The 22,141-nt window shown below is 42.5% G+C and overlaps 1 protein-coding gene across 3 annotated transcripts in view; it reads left to right on the top strand.

Moving 5' to 3' along the window:
• LOC115415843 (paired mesoderm homeobox protein 1) overlaps positions 1–9,780 on the top strand; it is a 34,017-nt gene extending 24,237 nt beyond the window's left edge. The window contains exons 4-5 of one of the 3 annotated variants that reach the window (XM_030129491.1): positions 4,133–4,198; positions 8,339–9,780. In XM_030129491.1, coding sequence (XP_029985351.1) covers positions 4,133–4,198; positions 8,339–8,471 — 199 coding nt within the window. In that variant the 3' untranslated portion in view covers positions 8,472–9,780. Of the gene's footprint in view, positions 1–4,132; positions 4,199–8,288; positions 8,317–8,338 lie in introns of those variants that run through there. The other 2 variants (XM_030129493.1, XM_030129492.1) reach the window with 2 other exon arrangements.
• Positions 9,781–22,141: the final 12,361 nt, after the last annotated feature.

The following is a 22,141-nucleotide window of genomic DNA, read 5'->3' as shown; positions in this document are numbered from 1 at the left end:
TTTTATTGAAAGAGACTTTTTGATTAAAGTCATCTTTTTTGTATGTGGGCTATAATGTGGGTCTGATATTTGTGTCTTTATTATTTATGTTATTCAATCCCAAAAAATATCACTTCAATAAAAAAAAAATATTTTCAATTAAAAAAAAAACAAAAACTTCACTTCATTAAAAAAAAACACATTTCAATCAAAGAAAAAAGGTGTTCAGATGCAATTTTTTGGGTCTCAATTTTTTTTTTTTTTTTTTTTGGCATTCAAACACTTTTTTCTTAGATTGAAAAGGATTTTTTTATTATTGAAGTGAAGTTTTTTGTGATTGAAATTCTTTTTTTTTTTTTTTTTATTCAACTTCCCTTTTGATTGAATAATAAAGGAACAAATCTACCTCCATATTAGACCTGATTCTGTATTTTTACAAAAGTAGTGAAAATAAAAACTAGACTGAAAACAAAGTCATAAAATGAAAAACAAACCCAGGGTCAGTGAACGTTGACGAGGATCTGAAGGACGGAAATAAAGACGAAAAAGAACAGAAGGAGAAATCAGACCCACAGGATGAAAACGATAGAAGGTTGAATATAGAAGGGAAGGTGGGAGTGTTGGACGGAGGGATGAGGAGGCGAAGCGCAGACGTTAATGAAAGAAAAGGCGGATGTAAATCAAACCAACAGACGCTGTTATGCTTTCATTTCCTGTGCGAAGCCGCTGGTTCTCCTCATTCCTGGGCTTCATCTCCTCTGATCCACCTGGACTCTGGGCTGCGGTCCGGTCCGGTCCACCTTCACCTGCAGGAAATAAACCCTTCCGCCGCTGGAAGTAGTCCCTCTGTTTACTGATGTCTGTTTAATAATGTGTCCTGGGTCGGATCCTGCTGAGCTCTGGACCTGCACAGGGTTTCAGGGACTTGGATGTTCTTCTGGTTCTGGTTCTGTGACTCTAAGCTTGATGGGAAATGTGAGGCATGTTCTCTGACTGTAAACTAACCCATGAGCGGTTCAGTGTTTTTCTTCTTTCATCGGTCTCTGAAGCTGATTCCTCTTCTCTGTCGTCGTCATTAATCAGATGAATGAATCAATCAATGCAAAATTTAATGTTTCTACACTTAGTTACTTATTTTGTGTAATTTTTAAAAATGGAAATTGCGTAGTATAACATGAATAAATGAACAAAAATGAACAAACTACTCTACAAAATGAACAAAATAGAGCCAAAATGACTGAGAAAATTTATAAAATTGAACAAAATCATATGTTCATTTATCTGATAGAACATTTTTTTTTATTTTTTGTAATGTTCATTCACAAAAATTGTCTAATAAAACATGAATAAATGAGCAAAAATGAACAAAATACTCAACAAAATGAACACAATAGAGCCAAAATTATGTAGAAAAAAAAAAAAAAAAAATGAACAAAATCATGTGTTAATTTATCTGCTACAGCATTTTTTCGGGGGGGGGGGGGGGGGCAAATTATATCTGCTTGAACTATAGAAGGAAAAAAATTTCACATTTTACATAATGTAAATGCAAAATTTTGTTTTTAAAGTTGGTTTTAACAGATATGTGAATAAATAAATGGATGAATGAATTAACAATAAATCAACAAAGTAATAATATTGACAAAATAAGCTACAAACTGAACAAAATCAAAGACAAAATAATGAAATATGCAAGAAAATGTTGCAAAATAAACAAAAACAATCAAAAATTTAAGAAAAATGTTGAAATAATTGGTGTCAAATACAGTTCTTCATCTTTTCATGGTCATCAGATATGACTATATTTGGACATTCAGAGGCTCCGTAGTTACCGTGGAAACACTGTCCAATTAAAAAAAAAAAAAAAAAATTATAAAGTGATAAAAAGTGTGAAAATAATAAGCAAAAAACTGAATAAAATAAAGTAAAAAAAAAAAACATTAAATAAGAAATAAATGAAAAACAGCCAACATAGTGAATGAAAGGAATATTAACAATAAATCAACAAAATAATAAGTAATATTAACAAAATAAGCCACGAACTGAACAGAATTGAAGAAAAAAATAATAAAACAGGCAAGAAAATGTTGAAAAACAAACAAAATAATCCAAAAATGTAACAAAAATTAAGGAAAATTAATTAAATAGCCAATAAAATGAACCAGAACAGCCACAGTAGTCAATAAAATGAAAAAATAAATAAATAGATAAATAAAAATCAACAAGAACAAAATAAGCTACAAACAGAACAAAATTGAAGAAATATCTTGAAATAATTGGTGTAAAATACAGTTCTTCATCTTTTCATGGTCATCAGATATGACCATATTTGGACGTTCAGAGGCTCCGTAGTTACCGTGGAAACACCGTCATCTTCTCCAACACTGATTCACCAGTAAAACCCATGGAGTTGGATCAGTGACAGTGGATGGACACACTGGTTTATGTTCAGATAAGGATAGACTGGACTGAAAACAGACAGTTTTTCTTCAGTTTTCTCTGTTTTTGGTAGAATAATCCTCAAATGTAAATGTATTTCTTTATTTAACCTTCTGGTATCAGGGTGAGCGTATTATACACACTTTACACTTCATGTTATTAAAGGTCAGATTATTTTTAATAAATTGTTTCAGGTCAGAATTCAGAAGTTTTGTAAAAAAAAAAAAAAAACAAAAAAAACCCAAAACAAAACTATTTTTTGCATCAAAAAATGTAGTTAGTTTCCATTCCAAACATGGCATTTAAAGGGTTAAAAATATGACAGTTATTGGGTATTTGGTATTTTTGTTTATGGATCAAATTGATGAAATTCAAAAAAATGCAAATAAAAAACTGAAAACAAACTGTATAAAAACATATTGACGTTACTACGACACGTCTGTTGATAAAAGTGTCCCAGTCACACCTGTCAATCATCTGCTCAGTCTTCTCGTCTGCGTTCGTCTCGTCTCTAACTCGGTGTTTGTGTTTCCTTCTGATCAAATGAACCCAAACATCCTCTGTTTTACCCACAATCCCCTCTGCCACCGTCAGATCATGTGACCGCCCTGACAAGGTGATAATGTGAAAACAAAGCGTATTAAATCCACCGCTGACCTCTGACCCCGAGCGTCACCCGACACCACAGCAACATGAACTGAGCTCTGACGGGCAACATTTTATGGGACTCTGCTGACTCTGGTTCCTCTGGTTCCTCTGGTTCCTCTGGTTCCTCTGGGTCCTTTGGTTCTGTTGGTTCCTGTGGTTCTGTTGGTTCCTGTGGTTCTGTTGGTTCCTCTGGTTCCTCTGGTTCCTTTGGTTCCTCCGGTTCCTCTGGTTCCTTTGGTTCCTCTGGTTCCTTTGGTTCTGTTGGTTCCTTTGGTTCTGTTGGTTCCTTTGGTTCTGTTGGTTCCTCTGGTTCCTTTGGTTCTGTTGATTCCTCTGGTTCCTTCGGTTCCTCTGGTTCCTTTGGTTCTGTTGGTTCCTCTGGTTCCTTTGGTTCTGTTGGTTCCTCTGGTTCCTTTAGTTCCTCTGGTTCCTTTGGTTCTGTTGGTTCCTCTGGTTCCTTTGGTTCTGTTGATTCCTCTGGTTCCTTCGGTTCCTCTGGGTCCTTTGGTTCTGTTGGTTCCTCTGGTTCTGTTGGTTCCTCTGGTTCCTTTGGTTCCTTTAGTTCCTCTGGTTCCTCTGGTTCCTTTGGTTCTGTTGGTTCCTCTGGTTCCTTTGGTTCCTTTAGTTCCTCTGGTTCCTTTGGTTCCTCTAGTTCCTTTGGTTCCTGTGGTTCCTTTGGTTCCTATGGTTCCTCTAGTTCCTCTGGTTCCTTTGGTTCCTCTGGTTCCTGTGATTCCTTTAGTTCCTCTGGTTCCTTTAGTTCCTCTGGTTCCTTTGGTTCCTCTAGTTCCTTTGATTCCTATGGTTCCTTTGGTTCCTGTGGTTCCTCTGGTTCCTGTGGTTCCTATGGTTCCTCTAGTTCCTCTGGTTCCTTTGGTTCCTGTGATTCCTTTAGTTCCTCTGGTTCCTTTGGTTCCTCTGGTTCTGTTGGTTCCTCTGGTTCCTTTGGTTCCTTTGGTTCCTCTGGTTCCTTTGGTTCCTGTGGTTCCTCTGGTTCTGTTGGTTCTAGGTACTTCCTTTTTCTTGCTGATGCTCCTCTAACCTGAACCCTTATATGATCCTAAAGCTGGTATCCGGTGGCGGAGGGGGCGCCGGTGAGAGTTCCACAGAAAATGCTGCCCACAGAGAACAAGTACGCCTCCACTTTACTACACTTTACTGCACTTTACTGCATTTTACTGCACTTTACTGCACTTTACTGCACTTTACTACACTTTACTGCACTTTACTGCACTTTATTACACTTTACTGCACTTTACTGCACTTTACTGCATTTTACTGCACTTTCCTGCATCCACTAACGTCCTGTTTCCTGCTGTTTGTTCACATTTAAATAGATTTAATCTGTTAAACTCTCATTCTAACCAGTCTGTGTTTTATTTTTGCCCTAATCTTTAGTTTTATTGTGTTGTTTTTTAATTAAATGTCATTTTCTTCATGTGTTTCTGATGTTGTTAAAGGACCACGCAGCTGTTTTTGCACATTTCAACCCATTTCCTGCTCCTCTATGTGTGTTTTTTCTTTGTATTTAAGTTTTTTCTATTTCTAAACCAATGGTTCTGTTCCTGTTTTTTGATCAGTCTGGGCAGGTTTTTTCAATCAATTTCTACTTTATCTGAGTAGTTTTATGGATACAGAGCTTACAGTTTAAAAAAAAGCATCTTATTAAAGAAAACGAACCAAATACATGTAGTTTTATATCATGTCTTTTGCTCTGAGGTAAAAGTGAACAGAGTAAATTCAGTCTTTGTTTCTGTAAAAACAAACATTTGTTCAGAAGGAAAAAAGAAAAACCTGCAGGTTAAAGAGGATGAACAGAACAGTCTGAGGACAAGAATAAAACAAACGAGTATAATAAATAAATAAATAAATGAATAATCAAAACCCAATCATTTTAGAATTTCGTACCAGATTAAGGGGTAATGAGCGTTCTAGATTCAAATTCATTCACGATAATAAATCAATCATCGCATTTGTGATTTAATGGAAAAACCGACATCATGCACTTGTGTTTTTTCGACATTTAGTAAATATCGCTAAAGTTTTGCGCATCTGTCCGATGGAAAAGTGGCTACTCTCAGGTGTTTTCACAGAGGGAGGGGTTAAGTCTGTGATTGACAGGTGTAACCACCAGTCACGGATCAGATTCAGATTTGACTGCTGCTGCTGCTGAAAAAAAAAAAAAATCCGTTCATGCTGATGTTTCAGAAATAATCTGAGATATAAAAGATGTGTCACATGACCAGGAGGCTAATGACATCACTGGTCATGTGAGACGTGTTTCCTGTCGCATCAGGATAAAAAAAAAACGGTTTTAAAATGTCTGACGTCTGAAACAGAAACGAAGAGTCAGGTGTCGAATCTACAGCCGGCCGATGGTTTTCATCTGGACACGATGGCGAGGATCAGAGGTGGACATGTGCCCAATCAGGTCCCACAGAAAATGTGATTGACAGGTGTGATTGACAGGTGGCTGCTCTACTGTGGGTGTGGTTTAATATTTCCACATGACGTAACATGACTTTTTTAACACAAATATTTGCTAAAGTTTGTTTTACTGAGTCAGTTAGCTAGCATTTAGCATTAGCTCATACATGACCCCTCATGCCCCAGCAGCTCCGCCCCTTTTGTCCATATATGACCACTTCTGACCCAAGTCTAAAACCGATGAAGGTTTTCTGGAGACCAAAGCAGAGCTAAAAGGAGAGGAACGTACTTATGTCTTATTCAGCGTTGGAAGATGTCGAGTAAAATCTGCATAAATGCACTGTAAAAAAAAAAAAAAAAAAAAAAAGTAAAAAAACAGGATTATTCCGGCAGCAGGGGTGCCGAAAAAATATTGTAAAATAACAGAAAATAACCATCTCATAAAAATTCAGTAATTTTCCAGAATTAAAAACAGTTTTTTGCCCTAACTTTACATGAGATTTTGCATATTTTTTTGACTTTTTAATGTCTAACATGTTCGAGTGTAAATCAATTGCTAATTGTTATTAGACCATAATTAACAGTTTTCTTAAACAGAACTGTTTTTTTTTTTTTTTTTGGCAAATTATCTCCATAAAGTGAGTAATAACTAGTAATAGAGCATGTTAAAATTTGAGAAAACATCAGATTAGCTGCATTAAAATGTTTTTATTTCATAGTTTTCACACAGTTTATCACTTTCTGATATTGCGTTTCAAATATACACTAAAAAAAAAAACAGAAAAAAAGGGTAATATTCCAGCAGCTGGGGTCCTGAAAAAATACTGTAAAATAACAGAGAATAACCATCTCATAAAAAAATGGTAATTTTCCATAATTCAAATACAGTTTTTTGCCCTAACTTTACATCAGCTTTTGCACATTTTTTTTTGACTTTTTAATGTTTAATAAAGAATATTTTCATGTATTAAAACAATCCAATTCCCTATAAATATTAGTGATGGGCAGTAATTAAAAATTTTAATCGCAAATAATCGCGTGAATTTCTACAATTAATCGCGATTAATAGCATAGTTATACTGGGGGGGGGGGGGGGGGGGGGTGCCAGCATCAACAGTGTGTATTTCCTTTCAGTGATATTTCAGACTGCAGTACTCCGCTGATAAAAATAATTGCACATGTCAGTGCTTCCAAACACCTGTGTCCTCCCCCCCCCACCATCTGAAGACATTTACAATGAAAATGTCCATGGAACAGACCGCTACTGTTACGCATGTTTATGTCCACACATGTTTATGTACGCTTGTGAGTGATTGACAGGAGTCTTAGTCCCACTAATCAGTACTAATACTAATAAGAACAATAATATGTGATGTTCAGTTGTTCAAAGTAAACAAAGGGGGCCCTCTAGTGGTGGGAATAAATTGTACTAACGTATGTTTTGTCCTTGCGGTGTTCCCGTAGTCAGTTCAGACATAAGAAGGAACTAACAGACACGTTTCTTTCACTCTGTTTGTATGGCCCCAAAAACGTTTGCCTGTGAGTATTTTCTGTTCAGTTGTTGTCAGAATGAATAGTATCAAATACCGCTGATGTGAACCTTTGTTACTGAATAAAAAGACGGATTAATTTAAGAAAATCTTAAATTAATCTGTAAATGCTAATCGTTAGCGTGTCTATGGATTTTCCCATTCAAGTTAGCATCAAGCTAGCGGTCTTTTTCCCATTCATTTAAATGTATAATGCCATGTAAATGTGCTAAGGCAGTGAACAGAACTCAGACAGATTTAGTTTGTATGTGTCAGTTTTACAGTGAGTCTACAGGAACAGATTTGGACACAAGTTTTGGGCTTTTCCTGGTAAACCTGTTGTCTATCTGCAGCTAATCGCTACACGCACACAAGCAGAAGAATAGGAGTTAGAAAAATTACTGTCCTCACTAAGACGTCTGTAGCTTAAACATGTTAATAACACACTGTAATAACCACATCCAAAATAACCTCATAAACATGTTTCTAACGACATGTTTACATGTGAAATTATTTATCAAACAACAGAATGACTGACACATACAGGCGCTGAACTGCAGCAGTTAAACAGTTTGGTTCAGCATTAGTCGGAACAGTTCGCTCTTTTCTCCTCTCAGCTCGTGCACAGTTCACACAGAGCACCGGTGTGTGGAGCGCCAAAATAAAAGCATGAGTTTCAAAATAAGAGTCTGTATGTATAAATGAACTCAGACTTGCCTGAAAGGCAGAACGGCATTAACGGGAGAATTAAAAAATCGTTGGCGTTATTTAATGAATGTGTTAACGTGGTAATAATGCGTTAACTTGCCCAGCCCTAGTTAATTTCCATTTGACATGTAAAATCAGTCTGTTTTTGTCATTTCATTGATATTTTCCTGTATCTTAAAAATACAGGAAAAATCTGTAAAATAAACAGTGAAAATTCTGTTAAACTACAGATTTTTTTTTACAGTGTATGATGATGAAATATTTACTTATTTCGACCAAAAAAACAATGTGAAACCGGTGATGTCACGGTTGCTCCGCCCACTGCTTTTATAAACGTTATAATTTCCCTGGTTTTGACCCTGGACAGTTGGACAGACCTGAACTCGTCCTGTTCCTTTAAATCGTTTTCCGACTGTAAACTCGTTCAAGTCCAGGTTCGTTCCATCTGCTTCTGAAACGCTGTCGATGCGTCACGTGGTCCGACGTAGACCCACAGGAGGTCGTGGACCTCCAGGACCGGGTCGGTGTCCTCAGACTGTGTCCTGTGTGTTTCCACAGCTGGTCCAGGTGATCTGACCTGTCCTGTTTTTCCCTCCCCCGTCTCTCAGCGCCATGGCGACGTACCCGCCCACCTGCTCCAACACCAACACGTCTCAGGGCATGAACATGGCCAACAGCATCGCCAACCTGAGGCTCAAAGCCAAGGAGTACAGCCTCAACCAGGTCCCCACCGTCAACTGAGACCCGGGCCCGGACCTGGACCCGGGCCTGCTCCTCGGACCCGGACCTGGCCCTGCTCCTAGGACACAGTCCCAGCCCTGCTCCTTGGACCCGGACCAAGTCCTGGTCCTAGACCCGGACCCGGCCTTGCTCCTCAGACCTGGTCCTGCTCCTTGGACCCGATCCCGGTCCCAGTGCCCCTGCCAGACCTGACCCTACTCCTCGGTCCTGGACCTGGCCCTGCTTCTCGGTCCAGGTCCTGTATCTGGCCCTGCTCCTCAGACCCGGGCCCAACCCTGGTCCTCGGACCCGGTCCTGGTCCCAGACCTGGACCCGGCCCTGCACCTTGGACCTGGACCCAAATCCGGCTTTGCTCCTTGGACCAGGGCTTGCTCCTTGGAGCCACACCAGGACCCGGTCCTGCTCCCTGGATCAGACTCGACCATGTTCTTCAGACCCGGACCGGGACTTGGTCCTGGTCTTGGACCTGGCCTGCTCCATGGAACCAGACCTGCTTCTTGGTCCTGAAGTAGGACCTGGCCCTGCTACTTGGACCTGGACCCGGACTTGGCCCTGCTCATCGGTCCTGGTCTTGGACCTGGCCCTGCTCCTCAGACCCGGGCCCAACCCTGCTCCTCGGACCTGGTCCTGGTCCCAGACCCGGACTCGGTCCTGCACCTTGGACCTGGACCCAAACCCGGCTTTGCTCCTTGGACCAGACTCGGCCATGCTCTTCGGACCCGGACCGGGACTTGGTCCTGCTCATGGACCCGGACCTGCTTCTTGGTCCTGGTTTTGGACCTGGCCCTGCTCCTTGGACCTGGGCCTGGCCCTGCTCTTTGGACCTGGACCTGGCCCTGCTCTTTGGTCCTGGACCTGGCCCTGGCCCTGGTCCTGGTCCCACCTGCACCTGGACCAGGTCTTGGTCTTGTCTCCAAACTTGCGCCTGGTTTTGTTTCGTCTCTGGAGGCGTTTCGTCTTTTTTTTAATCTCGTCCTCGGACTCAGAAGACGCAGACTCGCGTTGGGACGATGCGGATTTTCCTTGAATGGATAAACTGAACGGATAAACATCTACTCTGCAGACACAGACTTCCCCTGCGTAGACGACGGGGACATTTATACCTGTTCTAGTTTGGTTTTTGTCGTTTTTTCTTTCCTTTTATACCACTGAGCTTCCACACTTTCACACCTTGTGTTTGTTCATGTACTCGTCCAGTATACAGGATGTATGTCTGAACCCAAACCCAGTAGATCCTCCTCATTCCTTTATCATATCCTTTATTTGTAACAGAATAAAACTTGTATATGAATAAAAATGCATCTCAACAGCTCTAGTTTTTCTCCTTTTTAGAACATGTGAGATGAAAAACCAAGCAGACTGACGTGAAAACAGCTGCTTTTAGTTTCAGCCCAGTGTCCTGACGCAGGAAAATCACACGTGATGATGAATCTGACATCAGAGACCACAGGACCTCATTTAACCAGTCGGGACAGAACTACAGGATGTTACCATGGAAACGAGTGAGCGTCTCAGGTTCAGGAGGAGGCGGCTCCAACTCCAACAACTTCCTGTTTTCTGTAGAAAACCGTCAGGTGTTCGTTCAGAATGTTGTCGACTCAGACGAAAACAAAACAACGACCCGTTTCTCAGTAACGTTTGACGGATCTGACCCGGGCTCGTTCCAGATCCAGAACCTTCTGTCTGTCATGTTCTGGTTGTGGGCGTGGTCTTATCCCAGAGGCTTTAACCTCATCCAATCAGACGAATTAAATGACGACACACGAGCGTAGAAGAGCCTTAAACACACGTTGGAGGCGGAGTTTGGTGTTTTATAAAGTCCTTATAGAATGATCTGAACGACTGGATGGAACTCAGGTTCTGGGAGGAGAACCGTCAACGACAGAAAAAGAACAAATCATCTGTGTCGGGTGTCAAACATGTGGCCTGCGGGCCAAAACTGGCCTGCCTAAGGGTCTAGTCTGGTCCATGGATGAACCTGTTCCACATTCAGACCAATATGATCTGAAGTGGATCAGAACCAGTAGAATAAGAACAGAAGAACCCAGTGGTTTCCAACCTGTTTTGTCTCATGACCCCATTTTAACATCACACATGTCTGGTGACCCCAGACATTCAAAACAGACTTTTTGTTTTGTGGCTAAAATTAATTTGTTTTTGGTCATGTAATAGTTTACTATACTATGTTGCAAATAAATGTTAATTTTAGACACATTTAGTCTATATAATGTCTATTATTGTGGACAGAGGCGTGGATTACTGCACAAAGGCTCAGGATCTGTCCAGTCAGTCCAGCTGGGATTTACAAGGAGGACAATTAATACTGAACAAACAAGAACTGAAACTAGGAATTATGAAAGAGCTGCAGCATCTGAAACTGACCACAGTGAACATGTGACACAAACAGAACCACAGTGCTGCAGTTTCACAACCACAGTTTGTCTTTCATGGATTGTGATTGTCTTTCTCAACTCACCATATATTTTTATTATTAATTTTTTTGTGTTTTTTTTTTTTTTTTTTTATCAATTACTAGAAATTTAAAGTGACCCCATTTGAATTCCAGGTGACCCCACATGGGGTCCTGACCCCAAGGTTGAAAAACACTGGAATAACCTATAAACGAGTGCGTTGACCTGTGGGGAACCCCGGGTTCTAGATGTGGTCGTTCTGATGCTGAGCAGAACTGACTGTTGGGAAAAGATAGAAGTACTGACATAAAAACTGTTTGGTAAAGGATTCTTTAAAATAAAAAAAACTATTAATATATTTAAAGGGACTGAAGTTAGTAAATACGTTGTTCCTTTTTTAAACTTCATTTCCCATCATGCAGTGTGGTACTGCACTTCCCGTCAACCATCATGGGCATAGCAACGTCATTCTAAGGCTATTGGACTCAAAATTACTATCCGCCAAAATATTGGTCTGATCAACTTTCCATTTTCACTGGTCTGTGCAGTGAGCAGAAATACAGAAATATGACAAACACAAGCAGTCAGCTGTGTACGGAGTTAGAGATGTCACACACACACACACAGACACACACACACACACACACAGAGTCTATTAAAAGATAATGACAACTAAAATTTTTCTCTTTTAGTGTAAAAAAAGGAAAATTACGTGAAAATGTTCACATTTACAAACTATCTATTCACAAACAAATGCTAAACTGAGGCGTATTGTTGTTAAAATTGCACTTATTTTTCTTATGTTATTATTTTACTGGTTCAGTCCGGTTCGGTTCGGTTCAGTCCACTTGGGATCAGATTGAGTTTGACGCCGATGATCAGTGACATAAATACAGACAAAACAGGATCTGAAACAATTAGAACGAAAGACAAACAAAGTGTCCAGGTCTCAGCTGATCAGACCTGTTTGTTTATGTGTGTTGGACATGAATCTGAAACACCAGGGTCCAAGAGCCGCAAGGAGGAGCAGGAGCGTTCTGTCCAACATAAGGACCAATAAAATAGAAAGATGAACAAAAGGCTCAGAGCCACGTGGTTCAGATCCATGTGGTTCAGATCTATCTGGTTCAGATCCACGTGGTTCAGATCCATGTGGTTCAGATCTATCTGGTTCAGATCCACGTGGTTCAGATCCATGTGGTTCAGATCTATCTGGTTCAGATCCATGTGGTTCAGATCCATGTGGTTCAGGTCTATGTGGGTCAGATCCATGTGGTTCAGATCCATGTGGTTCAGGTCTATGTGGGTCAGATCTATGTGAAGGTCCAGATCACTGAGCAGAACATGTTTAAGTCTATGATCCAGAGTCTAAAGGACCTGAGACCAGCAGGTCCAGATCTGAACCACATCCACAGTCCTGACCCCCTTTAAGCCACATGGATCTGTTCTGGTGTCAGACGACAGTTTGACTACGTTAAAGAAAATATTAAAGACTGTGTTTGTCTGGATCAGGGTCTGGATCAGGTCTGACCTGGTTCATATTCCTGCTGTAAAGGCAGTGGATCAGACCTGAATACTAGGCCTCTGTAGTGGATCCTGGTCCTGGTCCTGGTCCCAGTCCTGGTCCATAAAGCCCAGATTTACGGCGCCTCCTTCAGAAAACCTCCGGCCGCTGCTGCTTTGTGTGTTTTTCTTTTTCTGAAATTTCCACCTTAAAACCTGAATATTTACGAGCAGGGAAATCCTGCCTCTCATATGTGGACCCCGGGGCCTCGTTGGGATCCCGCCGCCGGCAGACCCTCGTAACCTCCGCCGTCCACAAACACATGTGGAGGCCGCTCCTCCAACGCAGCACGTGGTCGTAAATAGGCCGCTTTACGACGGAGGCTCAAATTTAAAGGCATCGGACGAATGTAGGAAGAAGACGACGACGTGAACAAACACTAGAAATATTTCAGATCCTCCAGATTTGACCTGAACTCACCTCCAAAAACCAACAAGAAGCACGCTGACCTCAGTCATGTTAGCGCCCAGCGTCCTCTGGTCCACGTTAGCGCTGGTTCCTCATCAGGTCTAAGTCTGTTCTGTCTTTTATGTCTTTTCTGTTCTAGTCCTGGTCTATTTACAGCTGGATCCACGTCACAGATACGACATGAGGGCACGAAAAAAAAGACACACGAGGTAAATCTGCACCGAGCGCTAGAAGCCGTGGAGTTGGACGCATTTGTACATTTGTACATTTGTACATTTATACATTTATACATTTATACATTTGTACATTTATACATTTGTACATTTGTACATTTATACATTTGTACATTTGTACATTTATACATTTATACATTTGTACATTTGTACATTTATACATTTATACATTTATACATTTGTACATTTATACATTTGTACATTTATACATTTGTACATTTATACATTTGTACATTTGTACATTTATACATTTATACATTTGTACATTTATACATTTGTACATTTATACATTTATACATTTGTACATTTATACATTTATACATTTGTACATTTATACATTTGTACATTTATACATTTATACATTTGTACATTTATACATTTATACATTTGATTTCACAGTAAAACAAAGGTTTAGACTCAAAAAGCAGAAGAGACCTGAAAAAAAGGACATTAGTTTGTCATCATTTCACTAATGTCACAGGAGCGGACCGATGTTCTATGTTCCCCAGTACCTATGTTCCCCAGTACCTATGTTCCCTAGTACCTATGCTCTCCAGTACCTATGCTCTCCAGTACCTATGTTCTCCAGTACCTATGTTCCCTGGTACCTATGTTCCCTAGTACCTACGTTCCCCAGTACCTATGTTCCCTAGTACCTATGCTCTCCAGCACCTATGTCCCCTAGTACCTATGCTCTCCAGTACCTATGTTCTCCAGTACCTATGTTCCCTAGTACCTATGTTCTCTAGTACCTATGCTCTCCAGCACCTATGTTCCCTAGTACCTATGCTCTCCAGTACCTATGTTCTCCAGTACCTATGTTCCCTGGTACCTATGTTCCCTAGTACCTATGTTCCCCAGTACCTATGTTCCCTAGTACCTATGCTCTCCAGCACCTATGTTCCCTAGTACCTATGCTCTCCAGTACCTATGTTCTCCAGTACCTATGTTCCCTAGTACCTATGCTCTCCAGTACCTATGTTCTCCAGTACCTATGTTCCCTAGTACCTATGCTCTCCAGTACCTATGTTCTCCAGTACCTATGTTCCCTAGTACCTATGCTCTCCAGTACCTATGTTCTCCAGTACCTATGTTCCCTAGTACCTATGCTCTCCAGTACCTATGTTCTCCAGTACCTATGTTCCCTAGTACCTATGCTCTCCAGTACCTATGTTCTCCAGTACCTATGTTCCCTAGTACCTATGTTCCCTGGTACCTATGTTCCCTAGTACCTATGTTCCCCAGTACCTATGTTCCCTAGTACCTATGCTCTCCAGCACCTATGTTCCCTAGTACCTATGCTCTCCAGTACCTATGTTCTCCAGTACCTATGTTCCCTAGTACCTATGTTCTCCAGTACCTATGTTCCCTAGTACCTATGTTCCCTAGTACCTATGTTCCCCAGTACCTATGTTCCCTAGTACCTATGCTCTCCAGTACCTATGTTCTCCAGTACCTATGTTCCCCAGTACCTATGTTCCCTAGTACCTATGTTCCCCAGTACCTATGTTCCCTAGTACCTATGTTCTCCAGTACCTATGTTCCCCAGTACCTATGTTCCCTAGTACCTCTGTTCCCTAGTACCTCTGTTCCCTAGTACCTATGTTCCCTAGTACCTATGTTCCCTAGTACCTATGTTCTCCAGTACCTCTGTTCCCTAGTACCTCTGTTCCCTGGTACCTCTGTTCCCTGGTACCTATGTTTAGCTCCTTAAAAGCCTTCATTTGATATAATCTTTACTAAATGCTCATCAGTGAACTCATCATTTCTTTATCTCCACTTTGTGTATTTTTCAGATCCTTAGTTTAATCTTTTTCAGATCTTTTTCAGATCTTTTTCAGATCTTCAGTCCCAGTTTTTGAAACCTGATCTTCTTTCTTTCTGTTTCCAGTTGAATTCTGCTCTTGAACGTCGTCTCCAGTTGAATGCGTTCCAGTGGAACTCGCTGTTTTCTGTGTTTTACTGTCGAACTTCGTCTGCTCTTGGTTCCTGTTCAGCTGGACGACGGGCTTTGGATTCATTTATTGTTGCTTCAGTCTTTTCTTTCTCAGTCGGTTCTGGTTCTTGGACGACGTTTTCCTCCATTTATCTGACACTTGGATCGGCTTCAGTTTCAGATTCAACATGAGGTGAGATGATGAAACTGCAGCTGAGACGGCCAAACATTCAGGAACGTGTTCAACTGCACTGGGTTTTTAAAGCTTTTCACTTTTGGTTTCAGCTTCTAAAGTGGTTTTGTGTCGGTGGAATCCTTCAGCTGACGTTTTCATCACTTCACGCCTCAGGTTTGGGTCAAAAGCTGAACTGAAAGAAGGTCAACTTTTATTTTTCATGGTTCAACAACAGAAAGAATGAACGAAAAGATGCAATGAAACAAAAATGGAAACAAACGACGCAATGAAAACAGTAAAAACACAAATAGATAAAAATGTGAAGATGTAAAAAAAGAAGAAAAACAGATGCAGAGACAAAAACCATGAAACAGAATAAACCCGTTCCATCTGTTTGGGTTTAAATCCGATCTGATTTTATCGCAAATGCGAACAAACGACTCAACTTCAGCAGTGAAACAAACACAATGTGACAGAACTGTCGAGCAAATGTTTGATGGAGTCAGGATGCTAACGTTTAGCATTAGCTCACCCGTGGTCCCCTGGGCTCCCGCAGCTCCGCCCCCTTTGTCCAAATACAGTCACTTCCTGCTGCAGTTCAGAAGTCAGTGAAGGTTTTTCAGGAGTTGGTGGAGACCAAAGCAGAGCAAAAAGTAGAGGTTCATCTGTGGACGAACATCCACTTAAACATGAAGAAATATGAACTTCCATCTCTAAAAAAACCAACATGAAATGGTTCATTTCTGTTCAGTCCATAAAAGGACATTAAAGAACAGATTTTCACTTCTTGTTTCAGTTTCTAAACAGGTTTGGATCCTGATCAATGGCGTCCCTTCACGTCTCCTGTTTGGGTTGAAAACTCCAAACTAAAAGAAGGTGAATTGAAATGTTTTAGTTTGTGTGTTTGTCTCAGATCCACCATGAGCTGAGGTCCAACCTGGACTAAAACACATCTTTTTTTCCGTTTCTTTTCCTTCTTTCCGTTCTTCTGACAGTCGTTTCTTGGTTTCAGCTCAGTTTCAGTCTTCTCCTTCAGTCGGTTCAGACTCGTTTCACTTCTTTTCTGTCGATCGAAGCAAAAAACCACCATGAACTGACCTGAAGTCACCGATTATTTATATTCAGTCATAAAATAACAGATAAAACTCCTCAAACACATTTAAAGTAGCTGTTTTAGTTTAAGGAGTTTAAAGGAGATAGTCTGGAATAAATGAGTATTAAGTGACTATTTTTGGTCATTTCCACATTCAGTTTCCTTCTTTCCGTTCTTCTGACGGTCGTTTCTTAGTTTCAGCTCAGTTTCAGTCTTTTCCTCCGCTCGGTTCGGACTCGTTTCACTTCTTATCTGCTGATCGGAGCGACCGCCTCCACTTCCTAACACTCACAAACAGCCTCATTTTTCAATTTTCACCTTCGCAGTTGGAGTCGGGCTTTGGGTCGGGCTTTGGGTCGGGCTTTGGGTCGGGCTTTGGGTCGGGCTTTGGGTCGGGGTTGGTCGTCGGTGGAATCCTCTCCAATCTTTCATCTGATGGAAAAGCAGGAAAATCCCTGTGAAAACACCAGTATTTGTGGAGCTTTTCATCACTTCATTATCTCCAATTTGGGCGGTTTAACTCCTGAGAATGTGTTTATTTTGACAGGAGAAGGACTTTCAGTGAGGCGGGGGTGGGGGGGTTGGGTTGGGGTGGGGGTCTTTTCTCCCCCCCCGTCTTTAAAGTGGTCTGACCTGCAGCGGCTCCTCGTCCACATTAAAACGTGCATGTGTGTGTTTGGTTGCTGCTGTTTTATTCTGTGCTGCTGCTTGTTTTGCTGTCGCTGATCCCTGACTGTGGTATGTCCACTGTCACACACCCCCCCCTGCCCCCCCCCCCATCCCACCACCACCACCCCGTCCCCTGCCAGGCGCCCGGGCTCACCTTTCACGGCCAGGGCCCGGGTTGACCTGAAGTGATTCCAGATGTGGATCTTTCTTCGTGCCCCCCCGCCCCCCCTCGTGGCCTTTCTTCGTGCCCCCCCCCCCCCCCCCGTGGCCCCGGGGCCCGGCCCAGCTCCTCCATCAGGGCTGACAGCGTCCCCTCGGACAGCGTCTCTCCTCGCCTCAGCACATGACATACAAGGCAGCTCCCCCACCGCCTACAGCCCAGAACCCCCCCCCCCCCCCCCCCAGAACCCCCCCCTGCAGAACCCCGTCCTCAGCTCCACATCTGGAGCTCATTACAGCGGAGACAGCGAGAGCGAGGGAGGGGCGGAGAGTCTGCACCCACCGACCGACTGCAGCCGAGCGGGAAACACACACTGACTTAACCCTTAAGCACCGACACACCACAACCAACACAACCAGAACCAGAACCAACACAACCAACACAACCAGAACCAACACAACCAGAACCAACACAACCAACACAACCACAACCAACACAACCAGAACCAGAACCAACACAACCAACACAACCAGAACCAACACAACCAGAACCAACACAACCAACAGAACCAGAACCAACACAACCAGAACCAACACAACCAACAGAACCACAACCAACACAACCAGAACCAGAACCAACACAACCAACAGAACCAGAACCAACACAACCAGAACCAACTGAACCAACAGAACCACAACCAACACAACCAGAACCAGAACCAACACAACCAACAGAACCAGAACCAACACAACCAGAACCAACACAACCAACAGAACCACAACCAACACAACCAGAACCAGAACCAACACAACCAACAGAACCATAACCAACACAACCAACATGTCCAACACAACCAACACAACTAACATGTCCAACACAACCAACACAACCAACACAACCAACACAACCAGAACCAACACAACCAACAGAACCAGAACCAACACAACCAGAACCAGAACCAACACAACCAACACAACCAGAACCAGAACCAACACAACCAACACAACCAGAACCAACACAACCAACACAACCAGAACCAGAACCAACACAACCAACACAACCAGAACCAACACAACCAGAACCAGAACCAACACAACCAGAACCAACTGAACCAACACAACCAACAGAACCAGAACCAACACAACCAGAACCAACTGAACCAACACAACCAACAGAACCACAACCAACACAACCAACAGAACCACAACCAACACAACCAGAACCAGAACCAACACAACCAACAGAACCAGAACCAACACAACCAACACAACCAGAACCAACACAACCAGAACCAACACAACCAACACAACCAGAACCAACACAACCAGAACCAGAACCAACACAACCAGAACCAACTGAACCAACACAACCAGAACCAACACAACCAGAACCAACTGAACCAACACAACCAACAGAACCAGAACCAACACAACCAACAGAACCAGAACCAACACAACCAGAACCATAACCAACACAACCAGAACCAACACAACCACCAGAACCAACACAACCAGAACCAGAACCAACTGAACCAACACAACCAACAGAACCACAACCAACACAACCAGAACCAGAACCAACACAACCAGAACCAACTGAACCAACACAACCAGAACCAACTGAACCAACACAACCAACAGAACCAGAACCAACACAACCAACAGAACCAGAACCAACACAACCAGAACCAACTGAACCAACACAACCAGAACCAACACAACCAGAACCAACACAACCAACAGAACCAGAACCAACACAACCAACAGAACCAACAGAACCAGAACCAACACAACCAGAACCAGAACCAACACAACCAGAACCAACTGAACCAACACAACCAGAACCAACAGAACCAGAACCAACACAACCAGAACCAACACAACCAACAGAACCAGAACCAACACAACCAGAACCAACTGAACCAACACAACCAACAGAACCAGAACCAACACAACCAACAGAGCCAGAACCAACTGAACCAACACAACCAACAGAACCAGAACCAACACAACCAACAGAGCCAGAACCAACTGAACCAACACAACCAACAGAACCAGAACCAACACAACCAACAGAGCCAGAACCAACAGAACCAACTGAACCAACACAACCAACAGAACCAGAACCAACAGAACCAACTGAACCAACACAACCAGAACCAACAGAACCAGAACACAGAGAACCAGAACCAACAGAACCAGAACACACAGAACCAAAAACAACAGAAAACCAGAACACAGAGAACACAGAGAACCAGAACCAGCAGAACCAGAACACACAGATACTTAACCTTTCACACTGACAGCACCAGAACCAACAGAACCAAGACCAGCAGAACCAGAACATGGAGAACCCAGAGAACCAGAACCCAGAGAACCAAAACCCAGAGATATTTAGCCCTTCGCCCTGAGAGAACCAGAACCAACAGAACCATAACACCGAGAACCAGAGCACAGAGAACCAGAACCCAGAGAACCAGAACACAGAGATACTTAACTCTTCACACTGAGAGAACCAGAACACACAGAACCAGAACACACAGAACCAGAACACACAGAACCAGAAACAACAGAAAACCAGAACACAGAGAACCTGGAGAACCAGAACCAGCAGAACCAGAACACACATATACTTTACCCTTCGCACTGACAGCCCCAGAACCAACGGAACCAAGACCAGCAGAACCAGAACATGGAGAACCCAGAGAACCAAAACACAGAGAACCAGAACATGGAGATACTTAACCCTTCACACTGAGAGAACCAGAAACAACAGAACCAGAACACAGAGAACCACAGCCCAGAGAACCAGAACACAAAGAACCAGAACACGGAGAACCAGAGCACAGAGAACCAAACCCAGAGAACCAGAACACAGAGATACTTAACCCTTCGCCCTGAGAGAACCAGAACCAACAGAACCAGAACATGGAGACCCAGAGCACAGAGAACCAGAACCCAGGGAACCAAAACAAAGACATACTTAACTCTTCACACAGAGAGAACCAGAAACAACAGAACCAGTACACAAAGAACCCAGAGAACCAGAACAGGGACAACCCAGAGAACCAAAAGATGCAGAACCCAGAGAATCAGAACATGGAGAACCCAGAGTATCAGAACACGGCAAAGCAGAACACGGAGATACTTAACCCTTCGCACTGAGAGAAGCAGAACCAGAACAAGGAGAACCAGAACACGGCGAACCAGAACATGGAGAATCCAGAGAACCAGAACACAGAAAATGCAGAGAACCAAAAGATGCAGAACCCAGAGAACCAGAAGATGGAGAACCAAGAGAATCAGAACACGGAGAACCACAACACAGAGATACTTAAACCTTTGAACTGAGAGAACCAGAACCAACAGAACCAGAACACGGAGAACTCAGAGAACCAGAACAAGCAAAACCAGCACATCCAGCAAGAAAACTCTTAGTGAATTCAACAAACCCAGTAAACCCACCAAACCAAGCCCAGGAAAACCAGTAAAACTAATGAACTATGTAATACAACCAACAAAACCAGTAAAACCAGCCCAGCAGACCCAGTAACCCAGTAGATCCATTAAAACCCATTAAACCCATTAAACCCAGTAGACCCATTAAAACTATTACACCCAGCCAGACCCAGTAAACCCATTTAACCCAGTAAACCCATTAAACCCATTAAACCCATTAAATCCATTAAAACCATTAAACCCAGTAGACCCAGTAAACCCAGTAGACCCAGTAAACCCAGTAAACCCAGTAGACCCGGTAAATCCAGTAGACCCAGTAGACCCAGTAAACCCAGTAGACCCAGTAGACCCATTAAACCCAGTAGACCCATTAAACCCATTAAACCCAGTAAACCCATTAAACCCAGTAGACCCAGTAAACCCAGTAGACCCAGTAAACCCAGTAAACCCAGTAGACCCAGTAAACCCAGTAAACCCAGTAGACCCAGTAAACCCATTAAACCCAGTAAAACCCCAGTAAAACCTCCATTAAACCTGTAGACCCAGTAGACCCAGTAGAACCCAGTAAACCCAGTAGAGCCCAGTAGACCCAGTAAACCCAGTAAACCCAGTAGACCCAGTAGACCCAGTAAACCCAGTAAACCCAGTAGACCCAGTAAACCCAGTAAACCCAGTAGACCCAGTAGACCCAGTAAACCCAGTAGACCCAGTAAACCCAGTAAACCCAGTAAACCCAGTAGACCCAGTAAACCCAGTAAACCCAGTAGACCCAGTAGACCCAGTAAACCCAATAGACCCAGTAAACCCAGTAGACCAGTAAACCCAATAGACCCAGTAAACCCAGTAGACCCAGTAAACCCAGTAGATCCAGTAAACCCAGTAGACCCAGTAGACCCAGTAGACCCAGTAAAACCCAGTAGACCCAGTAGACCCAGTAAACCCAATAGACCCAGTAAACCCAGTAGACCCAGTAAACCCAATAGACCCAGTAAACCCAGTAGACCCAGTAAACCCAGTAGATCCAGTAAACCCAGTAGACCCAGTAGACCCAGTAGACCCAGTAAACCCAGTAGACCCAGTAGACCTAGTGTTTGTGGGACTGGGCGCCGACAGAACGTCTTAAACTCATCATGGTTCTGTGACTCAGTTCCTTCACGTCCTTAAAAAGAAAAAATAAAGTTCAAGGGAAGTAAATGAAGGTTGAACTGATTCTGGATTTAATGTAAAAACAACAAATAAACCAAAACAAAGTTAAAGAAGTAAAAGACAAAACGACAAACGAAACAAGAAAATGAAAACCACTGGAAACATGACGTCAAAGATGCAACAAAAACCAAACGACAAAGAACCAATGAAAGGATGAAATGGAACAAAACTGGAAACAGGCGACGAAAAGCGTCAAAACACAAACAAACGAAAAGGAACAACATGTAAAAAAGAGAGAAGAAGAAAAACAGATGCAGAGACAAAACCATGAAACAGAATAAACCCGTTCCATCTGTTCGGTTTTAAATCCGATCTGATTTTATCGCAGTCGAACAAACGACTCGACTTCAGCCGCGA

Source organism: Sphaeramia orbicularis, unplaced genomic scaffold (genome assembly GCF_902148855.1).
Source record: "Sphaeramia orbicularis unplaced genomic scaffold, fSphaOr1.1, whole genome shotgun sequence".
NCBI classification, from domain to species: Eukaryota; Metazoa; Chordata; class Actinopteri; order Kurtiformes; family Apogonidae; genus Sphaeramia; species Sphaeramia orbicularis.
Note: the sequence above shows the minus strand (reverse complement) of the source record. Positions and strands in the feature narration are given on the sequence as shown.